Source organism: Aythya marila (assembly GCF_965140915.1).
Source record: "Aythya marila genome assembly, chromosome: 23".
Classification (NCBI taxonomy): domain Eukaryota; kingdom Metazoa; phylum Chordata; class Aves; order Anseriformes; family Anatidae; genus Aythya; species Aythya marila.
Window position 1 is genome coordinate 2,047,841 of NC_139064.1, and position 19,213 is coordinate 2,067,053.

A 19,213-nucleotide genomic window follows, 5' to 3' on the forward strand; every position below is an offset into this window, starting at 1 on the left:
TAACGCCTGGCGTGATCGTCAAGTGCCAAATGCTGCTTATTCACATGTGTGATTGCATGACTACCCAGCTGTGCTGGGGCTCAGAGCTTGGTGCGTGGCAGGTACAGCGCCGAGCGTGCCAGCGTATTGCAGCGCCGCGGAGGGCGTGGGGAGCGCACGTTCGTGTTTGTGCAGCGCTTTGGGAACACGGAGTGCTCGTTACAAGTGGCTGCCGTGCCACGGGCACTGTGGGATCCAGATAAATAAAACAGGAGCTGAGGTTTCAAAACAACTCCTTCCCCGCTCCCGCCCCGGCGCGCATTCCTCCGGCAGGGAGCACGTGGAGGTGGGGAAGCGCTGGCGATGCGACCTGCCAGCGAGGCCCGTCCCGAGCATCTCCCCCTCTCTCCAGCAGATGCAAAAAGCCAGGAACGATTGCCCTGGCCCTGTAGCAGCTGGCAGGTAGACAGCATTTATCCGGAGACCCCGGCTTTGGGGGCAGCCCCCAAGGTTTGGGAAGCGACGGAGCGAGGCGCGGTGCTGGGAGCCATGTGCTGCGCGTCGCAGCAGTCGCGTGGCAGCAAAGGACCCGTGCTACATCTTGCTCTTTTTACCGAGCTGCCAGACAGAATGTGACAGAGGAGCCATTTTCCGAAGCGCATGCGAGGCTGGGCTAGGATCTGCTGGACGTGCAACAAAAAAACACATTCAGCCGCATCCCCTTTCTCTCCCCTCTCTGAGAGCTTGGTTTTGTTTTTAAATCTGTATGGCAGGAGCCCAAACTGGCTGAGTCAGTCAGCTGGCTGGCCACCAGAAGTAAAAATGTGGTTTTGTCCCCTCCCTCGTTTCTCCCCCTTCCCCCCCATATTTTTTTTTTTTCTCCTTCACTTAGCGACAGTTCCATGTATTGACAACAAACCTCTTTCTCTCTTGTCCTCTCCCCGGGGCCGGGACAAGTGGAAGCTGTTTTTTATTTTGAGAGCCAGTCTAGAGGGAAAAGGTGCGGGATGGCAGCTTGTTTGTCTGTTTTCCCTGCTGGCTGGAAGGAGGGGGAGCTGCCTGCGGAGCCGATCCGATGGCTGCGTGCGTCTGCGTGCCAGAGGAGGCCACTCCGGCCCTTCTCCTGCTGCCCGTTTGATGGGGAAATTGAGGTGAAATGGCTCGCCCCAGGCTGTGCCATCGAGGGCTGAGTGGGAGCCCAGCCTGCTGGCACCGAGGAGCTGTGCCAGATGTGGAAATGCACCGGGGAGCTGGTGCTTCTCTCTCCTTGCCCACAGCACTAAGCACTGGGGTGATGTGGGGAGCACCAGCTCACCCGTGTGCGGATGCAGGTGTGGAAGGTTTGAGAGCCTTTGGCCACTGGTGATGTTTTTGGGCTCTGCTTCGCTCTGTTAATTCCCAGGAAGCAGCTCCCGGAGCTGTCCCCATGGCCTTTGGGGACACTTTGGGTTTTGCCACCATCCAGGGACGTGCCCCAGCTGGCTTCCCTGTAGGTATCTCGTGTGCTCGAGATCCTTTTGGAGCCTGGCACTGGCCTAAATCGGGCACTGCAACCAGGCACAGCTCTGCGTGGGGACCCCAGTGCGCGCAGCGTGTGCAGGCATCTGCTGCTGGGGTAGCCCCAGTGCCTGGCGGGGACCTCCCGGGGGCAGAGCTGTGGGGCAGGCAGCAGGATCTGCCCCTGTCCCATCTTTTGGGGTGTCCCTGGATGCTGCAGCACCTCACGGGAGTAAAATGCTGAGCACACCGGGGGCTCCTCGGGTTGGGAACAGGTTTCAAATGCGAACAGGGAGCGCAGGGAGATTTCTTCATTTGTACGCTGATTTTTCGTATTTCAAATGCATAAATCCCAGCAAAGCTTGGCTCTGGCTCCCGTGTGCTCGGTGAGAGGTCTGCACAAGAGCAAGAGCAAGCAGCTGCTTGGCTGCTGTGAGCCACACGGGTGTCTGGGGAGAGCTGCGCTGGTCTGAACTAGTTCGCTGCTTCCTTGGGCAGAGAGCAGCGCTGGGTTGCAATCCATACTTCCAGGGCAGCAAAGGCAAGGCCAGGCAAGGGAGAAATCGATTTACGGGTTTTATTGTAGCAGAAAAGGGTTGTGATGGGCGCAGAAATGGAAAAGGCAAAATAAATCCTTCTGCAACAGGCTGGGTGCCGCTATGTTGTGTTCCGCTGACATGAAGGGAACTTGAGGAGTCTTTGGGAGCGCGGTGGGGAAAAGTACTCGTGGGTGAGCTCCTGGGAAGGCCTCTGTGCATGTCACGTGGGGGACAGAAATGAGGGAGACGATGGCAATTTCTGGGGCAGGAACTGAGCAGAGGACGATGGGTGCTGCACTTGTGCTGGGGGCTAAGCAGAGGAGCTCTGATGTTGGTGCTCCAAGGGTTTGGTCCCTGCTCTGCAGCAGATGACCGGCAGCCACCCGATGTGCATCGGTGGGACTGGGGACAAAGCTTAGTTTGAAAGCAGTAAATGTCTGGGGGAGAAGAGGAGGAATGGTTTGGAAGAAGAGAAACTAATTTGGAGTGATCCACATCAGGATGCTGAGGTGGAGACCTTTATTTTCCACCAGCTGTGGAGCCCACGGAGCACGCCAGCTGGTAGAGGAGCGATTTTGGAAGTGGTCGTGGGTAACTGTTTGACCAGGACTGCTGCAAACCCAAAGCTCGTCAGTTCTACGCTGAAAATGCATTTGCAGCCTGATCACTGGAGACAGCTTTTAGAAACCTGCTTTGATCCTGGCTGCTCAGCTCTTGGCTTCTGGTTTTGCTGGAGAGAAGGAAACGACCCGCCAGTTCCACGTCCTGGTCGGCGTTGTTGCCTGGTTGGGGATTGCAAACCCGTGGGGATCCTGAAATCCCCTGGCTCTTTCTGGGTGAAAAAGGGGGAAAAAAATCCTGCTGTACTGCAGCTCCTCGAAGCCCAGAGGCTGCCTTGGAGCTGTCGGTGGCGCTTCTCCACGCAGTGTCATCTTAGCGTGGGGGGGAAGCATCCCCGAGGGACTCCTTAACTTCCACACCTGCTTTAGTTCTGCTCCCCAGGCGGCTGACCAGAGTTTGGCACAGCCTGTTTCTAACCTAATCACCAGGAAAAATGCTTGTAACAAGGTCTGACCTGTGGGCAAACTTTTAAACAAGCACAAACTCGTGCATCAAATCGATACCTGGATCAATTTTTTTTCCCCCTCTGTCAGAAATGGAGTGTGGCTGAGTTGACTCAGCCTGCTGAGGTGGTTTACCAGCAAAACTCCACGCCGAAGCCTGAAACGAAGAGCTGGAGTTCAAAGATGTTCCCGTGTACGTTGGCATCGGAGTTTGAGGTGCACCTCCACTTCAGGCTTCTTGGAAAGTCCAGCTTGTAGTTCTCAGAGCGAGGTGGGTGCCTTGAGTACATCAGGGAGCGAAGAAGACTTTTATCCTGAAGACACAGACAGAGGCTCATTTGTACAGCGTGCATGAGCATGCAGTGAATGTGCTCACACACATTAGGCAGTGGGAGTTGGATCCCTGAGGTTTTTGGGAGCTGGATGCTTGAAATGCATTTCTGCCCCTCGACAAGATCCTATGTTCTGTAGGGATGCGTGCACCAGCCGGGTGCCAGCTGGCTCCCTGCCACTGTACCCCAGGAAAAGCGGGGTGATGCTCGGATGGTGTGGTACCTGCTGCAGCCCCGTGCAGGTTTCTGTCCGAGCAGAAGTGTTCCTGAAGTGTTCCTCACCAGTGGGATGTGACTGAGGGCTGGGCACGGCTCTGGCCGTGCTGTGCCAGGGTGGGCATCTCCGCAGCATCGCTGTGGGGTTGGGGACTGGCACAGGGGAGCCTCTCTGGCTGGGGTCTGTGGTTTCCCGTGGTCTGGAAAGGGAGAAATGGCTCCTGTGGAAGGAGGTGGAGACGCAGACCTGGCTGCTGTCTGATCCTTGGGCTGGCATCGTCGCGTGGAAATCGGTCACCGTTTGTCCCCTCCCTGCGGCTGTGCGTGCACGGAGCCCCGATGTGGTGTCAGCAGGGCCGAGCTCTGTGATGCTCCTCACCAAGATCTGGGTGTCTGCGGTGCTCGGGCACGGAGCAGGAGGACAGCACCGAGTCCTGAGCCTACGAGGAGGATGCTGGAGAGGATGGTGAGCTCCTGGTCAGCGTGGCAGGGTGTGGGAGGTGACAGCTTGCTTCCCACTTGTTGCCTGTGAGGAGGATTGTCCTCTCTCCTGGATTTGCCCCCTAACAGGCTTGGCAGATGGAAGGATGAATCTAGCAGCGCCTTTGGTATTTGGAAAGCTGTGAGGACTCTGAGCACGAGGGAGATTTAGAGCCCAACGTGCTGCAGAAGCAAGCTGTTGTGTCTGCGGTAGGAACCTTGCCCCAGCTCTCCGTGGAGCGCTTGAGGAAATCCTACAAGCCCCGGCTGGATAGGGGCAGGGCGGCGTGTCTCTGGCCTCATGCAGATCAGGCTTTACTTGCTTTTGCATCCAGGCTCCGGTGCCCGGAGGTGGGGTTGCCGAATTTGCTGAGCCAAGCGCTGAACAAGTGAACCCGTGGCCTCCCTGCCCTGCCGCGCCGCCGCCTGCGCTCGGCGTCTGGATCACGGCGTCGGGCATGGAGAAACCTCGCAGGTCGAGGTGTTTTAGTGCTGGTGCTCACGGCGCCGGGCAGCTTCAGCAGGAGAGGAGCTGGTCGGATCCACGGTGCAGCCAGAATCGTGCCGATGCCACCGTCGGGGAGCCCCCGCGTTGCTCCCACACCCACGCCGCGGCGCAGCGCAGCGCACGCACACGCGGCCGCGGGCTCACGCCAGCGTGAACATGCTGCTGCAGCTTCCCGTGGCCCTGCGGTTGAGCAGGCACACCCACCCGAGCAGGGATGCAAATATCTGCGTGCCGCTACGGGTCTGCACGGCACCACGGCCACGGACATGTCGGCGTTTGCACGGTTTTTGGGGTTGCGCTGGCACAGGCGCCCTGCTGCATGCTCCTGCGCTCGCAGACGCGGGCGACGGCGAAGCCGCGGCACCGGGCTATTTTTGGGAGCACTCCGAAGAATTTTGAGCGTGTTTCAGATGTTAGAGTCTTAGATGGGGGAAAGCTAGAACAGATGGCTAGAGGGTTCAGAGCAGCAGCCCTGCTGAGAACAGATATTTATAGGCAGATTTAACCCTTGTGTGGTCTGTCGGAGCCACGCTTTAAAGGAACAGCAGCTGAAGGGAACGTCGTGGAGCCAGGCGGTGACCTCCGAGGGTGTGCTGTGCTATCTGGTTTCTGCGAGCTGATTATCGGGGTAGTCTGGAAATCCCGTGCGTGCTGTTCCTCAAGCATCAGGGCCGTTTTCCCCAGACCATTAGGACCTGGTTTCTGGAAGTCTTGGTGAAGCCAAGCTGCCTGAGCTGGGGTAACAGGTACGGGGGCTGTCCCGTGTTTGCGTGAGCAGCAAAGCAAAGCAAGGACAAAGATTGTTTTGTCCTTCCTGCCCTTTTTTTTTTTTTTTCACTCCCCCCTCTTAGTTTTGAAGAGGTTGCCCAGATTCTTCCTTTTCTTAGTGGGAAGGGGAGAGCGTGGTTTTCCTTTCAGGCGTGCTGTCTCACAAGAGTCATCAGCTGTTTTTACCTGCCTTTGTCTTGCTCAAAAATTCAGAGAAGAGCAAAATCTGTCGGTGGCTTGCGTTGAACGGTGCTGGCTGCAGAGACTGCAAAGGGAGCAGGGCGTATTTACAGTGACAGATCTATTTGTAGCCCTTTCTCTGAGGGCAGCCAGCCTCTTATTTAGGACCCGAAGTAGCGTTGCGTTGAACGTGGATAGCGAGCCTCCGGGTGGGCTTGGCCGAGCTGAGTAACAGCAGCAGGAGAGAGGGATCTGGAGGCTGGGAAGAAAGCGATGCCCTCGGGTGGGAAATGGAAAGAAACGGCAGGATATTAGCTGGGTGCTGCAGCGGGGGCTCTGGCTCAGAAAAAGTGACCGGGGGGCACAGCCCCGTGGAGCTGAGCCTGGCTCCAGGAGAATTGGGGAGCGGTGCTGGGAGCTGGAGGGGGGCGCAGGGGGGTGGGTGAAAGAGTCAGGGGCTGCTGGCAGAGCGAACGGTGCTCAGAGGGTTGTGCCAGGCTGCATTTGTGCTCCTGACACGGGGGAGACAGGGCAAGCAGCTACAGCACTGGGTAGAAGAGGTACATCTGCCCCACGGGGCACAACGTGCAGTGTGCTCCGGGGGTGCTGTGCTCGGTCCCGCGTGCATTTTGAATCCCTGCTGACTTTCTTCATCGAGACTTCCACTCATCCAGGTGGGATTTTGGAAACGTTGTCTGAGTGGCACCAGCATGCCAGATACTCAGCTCTGCTCCGAAGATGCCTGGAGACCCTGCTGGGAGCGGGGCAGCGCGGGCCTTGCTTTGGCGCAGGAGTTCCCGGCAGCGCTCTGGATCAGCTCCACGTCTGGGGCAGCGAGGTTGGAGCACATTTGTGGCTTGAGTTGAAGAGTTCCCAAGCTTCCCAGAGCTCCTGATGGGCCGTACGATCCTGTTCTCCTGGCATCTTCCACGGAGGGACCGGCAGCCTCCTCTGCTACCTGGAGGAGGAGGAAGAGAAGGAGGAGGAGGAGGAGGCGGCGCAGCAAACAGGCTGGTAACTGCCAGGCCCGGGGAGCTGCCCACACTTGCCCGGCCCTCCACAATGGCCCCATTGTTTGAGAGCGGGCAAGCAGGAGGCTTCCTGCAGCTCCCTGGGCAGCCTTAATTAACCCTCAGCCCGCCAGCAGCGTGCGTGGAGCAGGAGGTGCAGAGGCAGCTCGAGAGGCTCCCGTCGCCCGTGGCACGCGGAGGGGAAGAGGGTCCCTGTGCACCAGCAGCCTCCGAAGCCACTGGTGGCTGCTGAGCCTCGATTTCCTCCGGCAAGCTGCAGGGAGGCTCTCTGTGTTCTTGTGTGCCTCTTGCTGCTGTGACCTTGGTTTGGGAGCAGCTCGTGCCCGGCGCTGGCTGCGTGGCTCCGCTCCTGCCACGCGTGCTGGGGCAGGAAGCGCCTTCAGGAACGGGACGCTCGGGGTGCTGGGGCGCTAATTCCAGTGGCTGAGATAGTGGCGTGGAAGCTGTTTCAAGTGATTCCAGCCCGATCAAAGTGCCTTCTTCCTTCCTGTCCTGTAATGTGATCGTGGGCCAAAAAGCTGCTCTTGGTCTGCTGTGGCTTTTAATTCCTGTTGTTGTAAACGCACAGCCTTGGAAGGAGCAGGCATGCCTTCCCCGTGCGCTCATGCTGCTGGGATGCAGGCTCGGCTCCAGGGGCCACAGATGGAGCCAGGGAACAGTGTCTGTGGTCAGGAGAGCACAACGAGTACCCTCGGAGCTGGCCGGGGGAGCTGGATACCTCTGTGCTGCTTCCTGCCGGCTGCCTCTGCGCTGCCCATCCTTTGGTACAAGCCACTGGAGCTGCTCTGCAGCACAGGCCTCGAGCTTGCCACAGCCCTGTAAGGTCACCTTTGCATTTTAGGGTTAGCCCAGGGTTCTTCCTCGCTGGTGTCAGTCCATTGGGGTTCTTCACCTCGCTGGGTACCACGGTGGGCTGGAGCCGCTGCGTCCATCGCTGCTGCCCGTGATGCCGGCAGCTTTCTGCCACGTTTGCTTCCCTGTAAGCTGACTCCCGGGGCTGTAAGGCTATAGGGCACCCCCGCTTTGTCGCAGATTTCCTCTCCCGAATCTGTGGGATGAGGGAGAGGAAGAGGCATTTGGCTGGTATGCCAAGACTGTGGATGGGAAGCTTTCTGGCTGTTGGTCTTCAGACGTGTCGATCGCAGCCCGTCTTGTGCTACCTCGGAGACCGTGAATTGGGCTGGTAATCTAGACAGCCGAGGGCTTCGAAACCCAATAGATACAGCACACATCACCAATTAGTTCTACTGGAAACCCAGCAGCTAATTTGCTTACGTGATGACCTGAACACCTACCCCGGTTCCAAGAGGGCTGTTATTTACAGTTCTCTCACTGGATCTCCTCTGCTCTTTTTCTCTGCCCCACTCTTTGCCAGCGCCACGACTTTTCCAGTTGGTGCCATCTGGTTTTTAAGTGGCGGCAGAGCTGGAGTTGTGTTGTCCTGGTTGAGGGCTGAGCTGGGAGCGCTTGATGGACCGCCGTGAGTGCACCAAGTGCAAATGAAATCACTGCAGAGCTTTTATCTGGCAGCATCAGGGCACCTGGCTGCAGAGCGCAGGGCTCTGGCCACAAAGAGCCCTGCAAACCCTGGGCCTCCTGCGAGCCTCAGACACGAGGGCTGGAGGAGTTTCAGAAGCCTTTGCCAACTCTGTGCATCATAAATCAACGAGGCATCTCTCTCCTGGTGGAGGAGAGGGGCTCTCCTGGGGCAGTCCCAAGGAAAGGTTGCTGTTTGGGTCCCTCCTTGTGGCGTCGGCGTTCAGCTGCTGGTAGGTGTTCATCCTGCAGCCCTTCCAGAGGGCTGCACTTGGCGAATTCTGCCCGTTTCTGCCCGTTTTTGGTGGCCTGGTTGGCGGCGTGGGTCAAGGTTAGATAATGATGTCTTTGGACGAGCTTGGCAAGCTGTGGGAGGGTTTGCACAAGGGCAAAGTAACCCCGGGGGCCGGGGGCTGGTCCCGTGGGCCAGGCCGTGCCCTTTTTGCACCCACTTTTGAGTGGGAGAAGCTGGGAAATTTCAGCTTGAGCTGCGGAGGAGGTGGCTGGGGCGTGAAGAGGAGCAGCTGCCCTTTTGGGGGTGCTCGGGGGGGATCCCCCTGTCCCCTGCAGCCCGGCTGCGATGGGGGAAGTCTCGTGGGGAGGGTTTGGGTTCGCAGGCGGCTGCCCCCGTGCGCCCCACCACCGGCGCTGGGGAGGGCGAAGGGTTCCCCAGCATGGAATTTCCTGCAGGGCCGATGCACGGCTGCCTCCCCTTTGACCTTAAACCCCAACGTGCCTGAGTCACGCCGGCATGCAAATCACAGCAAACTGGGGGTGGGGGCTGAGGGAGCTGCTGGGAAAAGGAAGTGACCTCAGCCAGGGTTTAAATATAGAGCCAAGGCTCCGCTGTGCGCCGGGGCTGTTATTTATAATCCTGGAGGAGCGGCTGCTGACTTTGTGCATCCCTTCTGCAGCCCAGCCTCCCAGGAGGCAGTGAGGATAGATAACAGTTTCTGTGCAAGGTGCTGGGGGCAGCCAGCCTTGTTTTTGCCACCTCTTCCCTGCCTGTCCGTGTCCCTTTCCCCCTCCCCAGGTGAGGTGATGCCCGTGTGCCGGTTTGGACGCGTGCACGCAGGGGCGCGCAGATGCAGCCTGGTGATTTGGACCATTTTGCTCCAGCACCTGCTGGTAAGCATTTGCTTTTGTCACCTCGTGGTGTGCCCTTTTTTGTCACCACAGGTGTGCCCTTTTGTTCACCACACTTAGAGCCAGGCCAGGTCAGAGGCAGGAGGAGCCCTCCTTCCCCAAACCGGGTCTGGCCAAGAGCTCCAGGACACCAACTAACAGAAATCCTGCACGCAATTAGGTCAAAGTAAGGTTGTCCACACCTTCCTGCACGTGACTTAAAACGCCTTGTTTCCTCTTCGCAGAGCCTCCTCGAAGGGAAACCTGCTCATTGCGTGCTGTTTGCAGCCGGGATCCTACTGCACAGCGCAGCTGGGGCACCAGGCAGCGAGAGGTGGCCGAGGTGGCCCTGCCTGGAGCATTTCGTGCCAGGACTTGCAGTTTGCAAAGCTCTTGTTCAGGCTGGGAAGTGCCTGGGGTCCACATTTAGGCCTAAAAGGGCAGAGAGCTGTTGTTCTGGGGAAGCTTTTCTGCGAGGTGTGGTGGGATCCCTCACGCTCACCTGGCAGCGTGCCGCAGGCGCCTCCACGTCGCCTTGATAGGAGCAAGCATCTGTGGAGCTTCTGCCAGGGTATCTTCAGGACAGCATCTGCAGGCTGGGTTAGGGGCTGGGATGCAGAGTGAGGTCTTGTTCTACAAATGGGATCCCTGTGTACGGCACAGGTGCCCCAGCACGGGGAGATATAGGGTAAGTTTGGCAGTGCTCAGCCCCAGGGGGGGGGCCATGAGGCTGGGGATGCCCTAGGCGAGGGTGACATCTAGTGGCTCCATCCCATAGCCTGCACGCCAGGCAGCAGGATGGAGAGCTTGCCCTGCTCCTAAGGAAATCTTTTGGCACTTCTGGACGCCCTGAGTGACCCTGGAAGGGCTGCGGGCTCCTTCCTGCTGTGCGCTGCAGCCTCCGCAGCACCTGGCTGTGGGATCGCAGAGTCACGGACCCGTGGGGTTGGAAGGGATTTCCAGAGATCGCCGGCTCTGACCCCGTTGCTAAAAGCAGGATCCCTGCAGCAGGATGAGCGAGGAAGCATCCTGGTGGGTCTTGAATATCTGCAGAGAAGGTGACGGGGAGAAACGAAGCACGGGCAGACCTCTGGGACAGCCAGGAATCTTTTTGGGGAAGGGACCAAGCGTCGTGTCCTTGCTGGAACATGGCTGAGCTTGGCCACCTGGGGATTTACATCCCAGGACTGCTGCGGAGATGACTTGAGGAGAGTCCTGCGGGGCAGGGTGCCAGGTGCTCTGTGCGTCTTCGCCCTGCTTTTGGCAGCAGAAGCCGAGTACGCTTGGAGGGATGCGAAGCTGCGTTTCTAAGAGCTCAGAATGGCACGGGTGCCAGCTCTGGAAGCGTGTATTATTCTAGAGAAAATGGTGCAAAGTGGGGAAAACCATGAAACACGCTGCTCGGGAGAGGCGGTGGAGCAGTGTGAGGCGCAGCTGACGAGGTAGACCTCTTAGCATTAATCACCCCGTTATGGTAACCCCAGTACACAAACAGTGGGAATTGATGGAAGTCCTTTAATCCCCTGTATTGACTGCGCAGGGGGAGGTCTGTGCTGTGCCGTGGTGCCTTCAGCCTGCGGGTTTTATCCGCCGGGGTGGGATTAATTTGAAGGCTGCACCCTCGCGTGTGGGTGAGGTGCTCGCTGTGCATCCTGGCGTTGCTGCAGTCCAGGGTGGTGTTTTGAGCTGGGGTGGGAAGTAGACAGGATTCCTGCTTTAGGATGCTTCATCCGAGCCTTATTTCCCACATGGGCTATGGGGGGGTGTCTGTCTGTAGGTGGAAGAGGTGAGTCTGAGATTTTGTCCTGCTGAAGACCTTTGAGACTGAGTTTGTGGTGGGGTCCATGGGATGTTTTGGGTGAGGGTGACCCCAAGATTGCTGTTCCTAGAGTAAAGTGTGCAGGTTGTCTTCATAGGTGGTGTGTCTGGAGGCTGTTTGCAACGTCAGCCTGTTCTCTAACCTCCCGTGCTGGCCAGAGGAGAGGGCACGAGTGACATTTTGTTGGTTGCATCATTTTTGTCGCATCCCATCCCATCTCCTGTGCTGGGTGTCCATGAGCTGGGGGGTGCATCCCGGCACAGCTCGGGGGGCCTGGTCTGAGGGGCAGCGGTGCCGGTGGGCACGGCAGTGAGGAACCTGCGGGGATGGAGGCTGGGAGGCAGCCACGGTCTCCGCATTCCTGCGGCGATGTTGGGTTGGGAATCTGTTATCGGCCTTCGGAGGGAGCAGGAGCGTGATTCACCAGAAAGTCCTCTGGGAATGCACTGGGGTTTCAGGTTTCTTGACCGATCAGCTAGCGATTCCAGGACCAGGAATATGTCAGACCAGCCTCTCCTCGCCCCGAGTTTCCTCCTCCCCCCTCTGCTGCTGTTCAGGCCGTGCTGGGGGAGCCGTACTGAAAGCAGTTTTTGTTGTTTTGCTTTGAGGTTTCTTTCCTGCGAAGGTCTAAGCCTTTGGTTTCGAGCCGTGGCTTTTCAGATGTGCAAGGCACAAATATTCCCTCTGCACTTCATTCAGCAGAGAGCTTTGTCAGCCTCCTTCCCCATATCAGGTAGGCGAGATTGTCGCCCCATTTAATGGTGGGGGAATCAAGGCAGCCAGAAGCAACCCATCTTGCTCCAGGTCACCCGTGGGATCGGTGGCAGCCAGGGGCAGAACCCAGGAGCCTTGGATCCTTGCTTCAGCCACTGGGAATTAAATTTTCTATTGTCTTTAAAACTGCTGGGCTGGAGTGGGTGTGTTGCTAAATCGCAGAGGGAGCCAGATTTCTCTGCAATCTCCTTTTTGGCGTGTTCTTTTCAAGATGTTTTGGAGCGTTTGTCTCCCCGTGTCAGTGTCTCTACTTTCTAATTAATTCTCTTCTGTGGCCCAGATGTGTGCCTGCCTGCTGGAAGCTGCCTGGAAGGGGTGTGCACGAGGAGCTCGCGGCACTCAAGGTGTCTGTCAGCACACAGCAACCACACAGACGGGAGGCTGGGGTGGATTCCTGCTACGCATCCGCAACAGGAGCCAATTGTTGCTCCTCCTGAAAGCACGGCGGAATCTGCAGGCAGCTGTTTCTGGCCTTTCTGCCCTTAAAATTTGCAAAGGGAGTGTTATCGGGCTCAGTTATGACTGGAAAATGGGAGAATTTCCCTGGGGAAGCGCTGCTGCTTGAGCCAGGATCCCCAGGCAGCTGTGGCTGGCTTTGTGTGCTCAGCACTCGAGGTGAGGTACAGCGCCCCGAGGCACCTGCCCGCTCCCAGAACGAAGGAAGAAGGGACTCGAAAAAGATGCCCCGAAAATGTAAAGTTCTGGAAAGTTCGGGCAGCATCCGAAGGTTTCGTTAGGGGGGCTGCGAGGTCCTTCGGGGCTGCTGGCCGTGCTCCCTGCCACAGGTTGGGAAGCGCTGCCTGAGTGTGTTGGCTGACAGCTCGTAAACATTGCCTGGTTTCTCACTGAAGATGTGACCAGAAGAAAAACTCTGGCTGGGCTTGGAAAGAGCAGGGGAACCCTTTGCCTTGGAGAGATGCTTCTTCTCGAGGTGTCTCATGCCCAAAGGTGCTCTCCGGCAGCAAAAGCCGCGCAGACGCAGCCCAAAAGCCCAATAACGTAGCAGATCAGGTGGAGCAGTGCAGCCTCAACCCTCGGCAGCTCCTCTTACACAGCCAGGAGGTGTTCCCCTTGTAGAATGCAGCCTGTGCAGTGTCCCATTTGGAAGGAAGCTGCAGTTCCTGCTTGCACGAAGGATGGTTTTGGGAGACGTCTGGTTGGGCTTCATCCAGGCTGCACCTAGAGGTGTCCATCCACTTGTTAGCCCACGGATGAGGCGCCTCTGATGGTGAGCTGCAGCAGGGAGCTGTGTAGGGGGGCAGTGGGCTCGTCTGTGGGGAAGGGGCTGCGTTTATTTGGTGGCTCTTTGTTAAAAGGGACTTCCTCATCGCTCAGTGCTGCTGAAAGGCTCCACCGAGGCTGCCCTGGCTGCGGGTGCCACGCACGGGCATCTCCTGCTTCCAGCTCGTTCCTTGGTGAATGGATTTGTCCTGAGAACTCGAGGGACAGCGGGTGCATCCTGAGCATCAGTCTCTAGAGCCTGCAGGCACGGTCTTAGCAGGGACCTGACTTTCCTCCTCCTTCCTCGGGGTGCTCACACGCCCGTCCTTTGCTGCGCTACAGCCGAGGCTGTGCTGCAGCGCTGCTGAGCACGTGTTTGGTGAGGCACTTTGGGATCTGCTTTGAATAAAATACTTCCTTCACGCAGATGTGCCCCAGTTGGGCTCACCTCTCCAGCCCGGAGCTGCTGTGGATGGTGCTGGTGGCTCCTCCTTGGCTGATGCAGCACCCGCTGGTGCTAATCGCTTGGTGATCCTCGGGGCTGCGGCCAAAATCTCCCGGTGCGGAGCCGGTGCCGCGGCACGCGGGGACTTGAGGCCACCAGCGGCGGAGCTGCTGAAGGGTTTGCTGTCTGAGATGCTGTCTGGCAGCAGCCCCTTCCAGCGGGGAGAAGCTCCCCGAGGCTGGCGAGCCCGTGATGGCAGGCAGCACGCGTGCTGCAGGCTGTGCCATATGGACCTTCTCCTCCTCCTCCCCGCTCCGCTCCCCTCCCCCTGCGGGCGGTTTGACGGAGCAACCGGGCAGGCGCTGGGACAGCGACTCGGCCATAAATCTCTCCTGGTGTGGAATGAGGGGTATAAATATCCAGAGAGTGATGTGATCTTTCCAGCTGCTATTAATAGGTCCCCGGAGAACCAGAGCGCGCTAGCAAGACTGGCTGACGCTTAAAGGGCTAGCAACTCCCCGATGTGCTGTGAAAATTAATCAGCGCTGTGGCTCACCATCTTCCTGCAGGCGAGAGCGGAGCCCTTGGAGAGGTGTGTGGAGGAGGAGGGAGCAGCTTTGGGCCGAGCTGGGCACAAATGATGCGGCTCAGCAGCTCGCAGCGCCTGGGCTGCTGTAGGATTCTCCGCTGGGCACCGCTGTGCCAGCCGGCTGCTGGCTGCCCCGTGCCCTGCAGGGAGCACGAGGGGAGAAAAAGGTTTTGCAGGCAGGGAACTCGTTGGGAAATTGGTGGCTAGGTGCAGCGCATCTCTGTCTTTCAGAGGTTACAGGTCTGCAAAGGGGGCTTTGGTCTTCGTCTGTGTGCTGGTCTGGGGATGGTGTTGTGCCCCAGCGTGGCTCCTGGCAGTGCTGTGTCTTCAAACCTGCTTTCAGCACGCTGGAGGTGGTGCACGCGGTGCCGCCGGGCTCTTTTCTGTGCTATTTAGGGATGTGGGGTTTCATCTGGAGCTTCCTGTCCTTGGGTGGCAGAAAAAAAATCCCTGCTCAGCATCTGGGCTGCTCAGGCCAGCTGGGAAGAGCAGAGCGTGGCCCCAGCCAGCCCTGGGTGCTGGGAAATTCATCTGCCCGTGCGAGGGAAAGGTTCTGGCCGGTGTGGAGGGGGTGTCACGCAAGCAACATAACCAAAGGAAGCAATCAGAGTAATCCCTCGGCCTCCACAAGCGCATGGCGAGGTTGGATGGGGCTTTGGGCAACCTGATCCAGCGGGAGGTGGCCCTGCCCGTGGCACAGGGTTGGGATGAGATGATTTTTTAAGGTCCCTTCCCACTCAAAGCGTGCTGTGGTGCTGTGAGACGCATGGCTCGCTCTCCTTGAAGCAGAGGAGGCCGTGGCAGGTCCTGGGGGGCCGGGGGAAGGAGGGATGGCAGCTCCAGGGTCCTGCGAGAAGGGCTGGCTGTTGCTGCAGCGTTTCTCAGCTGCCTGCACATCCCTCACCCCAGAAGCCTGCGCGCTCTGCCCTGACCTCCTCTTCCCCGAAACGTTCTGCCTCGGCCTGCGGGGCTTTCCAGACAGACGGGCTGGGTCTGGAGCAGCAGAGCTTCGCCGGCAGGCCCTGGGCGTGTTGCATCGCCCCTCTGGGCTGGAAGCTGCTGCCGAGGTGGGAGCTTCCCTGCAGGGGCTCGGGGCAGGAGCCAGCACCGTCCCTGATGTCCCTGAGACACGGGGATGCGGCTTTGCTGCCTGCTGCCACCTGCCCTGCTCTCCTCTTGCCTGTATTGCGTTGCCTTTTCTACCTTCTCTGTTTGGTCTCCTGCTCAGGAGAGCTTCTCTGCTGCCTCAAGCCTTTTCAGCCCTCCTCTGTCCCTTCCCAGCCCTCTCTCTCCCCGCGGGTTTGTGCCAAGAGCACTTTCTGTTCCCACAGCTGTCTGAGTTAGCAGCAGCAGCGCCTGGGCTGCCCAGACATCACAAGGGGCCCTCAAACCACGAGGCTGCAGAGGTGTTTGACCTCTGGCGACGCTGCCAGAGCAGCTCTCAGCATCCTTCCGTGCACCAAAGGGCAGGGCTGGCAGGCAGCAATGCCCCGTTCTCATCCTGACCCCATAAGTGAGGGCTCTCTGTCCGTGGGCTCTGTGCTGACCCTCTGCCCTCTTCTCTTGCAGGTTTCTGACCGAAGGGCCTGGGAGCTCCCTGCAGTGGTGCCGTGGGCCGCTCCAGCCAAACCAATGCACCCTGACAACAAACTGCCCAGCCATGGCAAGGCAGGCAGCGGCGGTGCCCCAGCCCAGCACCACAACGTGAGCCAAGCACCCTCCTGCAACCTGGGCTCCAAGGGTGTGGGGGCGGGCAGCCATGGCAGCAAGGCCACTCAGATCTCCCCCGGCAACTCTGGACTGAAAAACAGCCAGAACGCTGTCCCAAACTTCAGCTCCTTGAAGGGCAAGGTGAAACGGGAACGAAGCATCTCAGTGGACTCCGGAGAGCAACGAGAAGCCAGCACCCCGTCGCTGGACACGGAACCGAAAGGTAGCGTGCTCCTAAAGCTCGGCTCAGCCAGCCCTTCTCTCGGTTGCTCCGAGCATCTTGGCAGGACCAGGGATCGCAGCAGCTGTGAGCATCTTGTGTTTCCATGCTGCCACTGCTGCTCGGGCTTGCCCTGGCTGCCTGTGCATCTTTTGCATCTCTGCTTGGCATAGCTGCAGCTTTGGGAGCAGAGTGGCTGACTGTTGTCCCTCTGTTTTGTTTTTTGTTTTTTTTTTTTTGCATTTCATTCCCCAAACTGCTGGTTGCACTGGGAGCCTTGGACTCTGCTTTTCATGGCCTTCTGAGGTGTGCTGAGCAAGAGCTTCACTGAAACTGCTCCAAGTGCCCCTGCTCTGTGTTGTACAGACTTTCAACTCAGGACAGAATTTAGTTTTTTGGTTTTTTTTTGTTTTTTTTTTTTTTCTCTGTCTCCTCGCTGCTGGCAAAGCTCTGCCTTTGTGGTATTCTTGCAGCTGTCCAGCTACTCCGCTGTGGTTAGCGAGGAGGTGCTGCAAGGGTCTCTGTCTGAACAGCTCTGTGGTTTCATCAGCTAGGGGTGACTCTTGTGCTGAAGCATGTGGCTTCTGGAAAAGGGCTGAGTCAGTACTTCCAACCCCTCTGGCTTCCCTGCCCCAGCTGCCCTTCCCTGTAGTTTCTTGCATTCCACCAAGCCTGGTGCTCAATGGCTGCGTGTGGCGCTTGCTGGGGGAGAAATGCCAACGGTGCCCAAGGAGCAGAAAATCACTGAAATGACAGATCAGGATTGAGTGCCTGAATCTCCTCCATTTCTGCTGCAATTCAGTGAGGTGTCATGTGAATACGGCCCGCAAACCACTCGATGTTGTACAAAGGGTGATCAGTTAGTGTTATGCTAAAGCACAGTGCCCAGCCCAGTCTGAGCAGGTGCTCCAGGACCTTTATTGGGGCTGGGGGATGTCAGCGTGAGGCTGCTCACCCCTTGCATCCTGGCTGGGCTGGCAGAGCCATCCCTCGGAGCACTCTGACACGTGTGTATTTGACGGAAGGTGTAGATACCAACAGGACCTGTGGAAACCAACCACTTCTCTGCCTTGTTGGGAAATCTGTAGTCCCCAAGGGTGGGAAAGCAACCTGCAAGCCAAGAAGCTCAGCTCTGCTCAGCACGGCAGCTCTGCCCTCGAGCATCCCCCATAGTCATGCTCTGGTCCAGTCTCTTTTTTTATTTCCGCTCAATTTTGGAGGCTGTCTGCCTTTGTTTGCTTGGTGGGGAGGCAGGGGGAGAGGTGAGTGTTGTCATTTCTCTTCACCCACTGCTCTGAAGTCTGCGGCCAGGCCAAAAAGGCAGCCTTGCTCTGTGGTTCATCAGGACACGCTCGCAGGAGCTGTCTGCTTGGAGCTAGCAAGAGAAAGGGGAGGAAACCAGCAGCCCTCTAACCAGCTCCCTGCCTGTCTGTTGTGCTAGACTTGGAGTTTTTGTGAATGGCAGCCAGTCTGGTACTGACTCTGCTCTCCTGGCAGCACTACAGCCAGCGCTCTGCCTCCTTTGGTGAGCTGGGCTGTGGCTGCAGGATGATCCTTGGGTCCAGCAGAGCTGCTGCCACCCTCAGCCTCAGCCTGGAGCTGCTGTGAGCGGCTGTGGGGTAGCAGTTCAGCTGGAACGTGGGCTGCAGGAGGCTTCCTGTGAGCAGTGCCTCTGGCCAGGCACTGATGCTGCTGAGGGGCTTTCATCCTGGGCCTCCCACCCCTGCAGCCAAGGCTTTTGGGGGAGGTATCGTGCTGCAGCCCTGGTACAGCGCTCAGAATAGAGGAGGCTGTGTCTCACCAGTGCATCCCATTGCTGTTTAGGGGCTTGGCACACCATGCCCAGGGTGGCCCTTGACAGGGGACAGCGTCTCAGTGTCAGCTGTGGGACGTGGTCGGTGAGCCTGGGCTTTGGTGAGCTGCGAGCTGACGAGCCTGGCCCTTGCACCTTGTGCTTCCCAAGGTGATCCGGCGTGTGGCACGCAGCCAAGCAGAGCCCCAGCCCCTCACAAGTCTCTTCAGATCAGCTCTTCTGATCGTGGTGTCCTTCCACAGGTGAGGTAGCTCCCCGCAGCAAGCGGCGGTGTGTGCTGGAAAGGAAGCAGCCGTACAGCGGGGACGAATGGTGCTCGGGACCAGACAGCGAGGAAGACGACAAGCCCATCAGCAGTGCACACAGTGAGTGCCCACCCTCACCACCCAGAAGCTTAAATAAAGCCAAATCTCTCCCAGTGTGTGGTGGCAGGCCGTTGTGCTGTGAGAGCGTTGTGGTTTGAGGTGTGGAAGCTGTTCTGTACTGAGATGCCACGGAAATGCTGGAGGGGGAAGGTGCTGAGGGTGGTGTTTATGTTGTGCATCACACTGGCCCCTCTAACAGCACAGAATTGTCATCTTGAAAACGTGCCTGGCTTAATGTCAGTACGATGCCACTGCTCACACACACAGGGCCTACCCTTGCCTTGGTGGCAGCCAGACCACGCCACGTGCATTGCCCTTGTTGGATCAGCTAACACACACCCAGGTCTCTGCAGCTGTGGTCTAAAGGCGTCTGAGGCTGCAGAGGCTCTTGGTGTTTCAGCAGTGCTTCAGGCAAAGCTGGGCTCGCCGAAGGTGTTCAGGAAGCTCTTCCACTTCCAGCCACAGCCATGAGTTGAAGCCCAGCTGTTCCTAAAGCCTAGGATGATGCTTGGAAATTTTATAGGTATAAAGGTTTTGTGAGCTTCCACGTCTAATCGCTTAAATTTCCATCTCTTCTGTCCACTAGAGTTCAAGATGTTAGAAAAAAAGATGTCTGTTTCTCTTTGGAAGCAGCACTCTCCCTGGTGTGGCAGTTTGATATTGCAGTGAGTCAGCAAATGTGTGTGTTTCGTGAGGGTGTTGGGCAGCAGAACACAGGTCTCTCCTGTTTTCTAAACGTGTCAAAACTCTCGGATATTTTGCACTTAGGATTCAGCTTACTTTCAATTTGCAGCAGGGAGAATATTTCACAGAATCATGAAATGGCTTGAATGCCTTCAGGCATGGGGCATCCGCAGCTCCTCCGGGCATCGTGTTCCTGCACCTCACCGCCCTCTGAGTGAAGAATTTCCTCCTAATACCCAATCTAGATCCCCCCTCTTTTAGCTTAAACCCATTCCCCCTTGTTCTATCATTATCTGCCCACAAAAAAGTCACTCTTCA

The 19,213-nt window shown here is 57.9% G+C and overlaps 1 protein-coding gene across 2 annotated transcripts in view; it reads left to right on the top strand.

The window, feature by feature from the left end:
• BCL9L (BCL9 like) overlaps nt 1-19,213 on the top strand; it is a 42,778-nt gene that overhangs the window by 15,481 nt on the left and 8,084 nt on the right. The window contains exons 2-3 of one of the 2 annotated variants that reach the window (XM_082777980.1): nt 15,673-16,036; nt 18,089-18,211. In XM_082777980.1, coding sequence (XP_082634106.1) covers nt 15,736-16,036; nt 18,089-18,211 — 424 coding nt within the window. In that variant the 5' untranslated portion in view covers nt 15,673-15,735. The remainder of the gene's footprint in view (nt 1-15,672; nt 16,037-18,088; nt 18,212-19,213) is intronic. The other variant, XM_082777981.1, reaches the window with a different exon arrangement.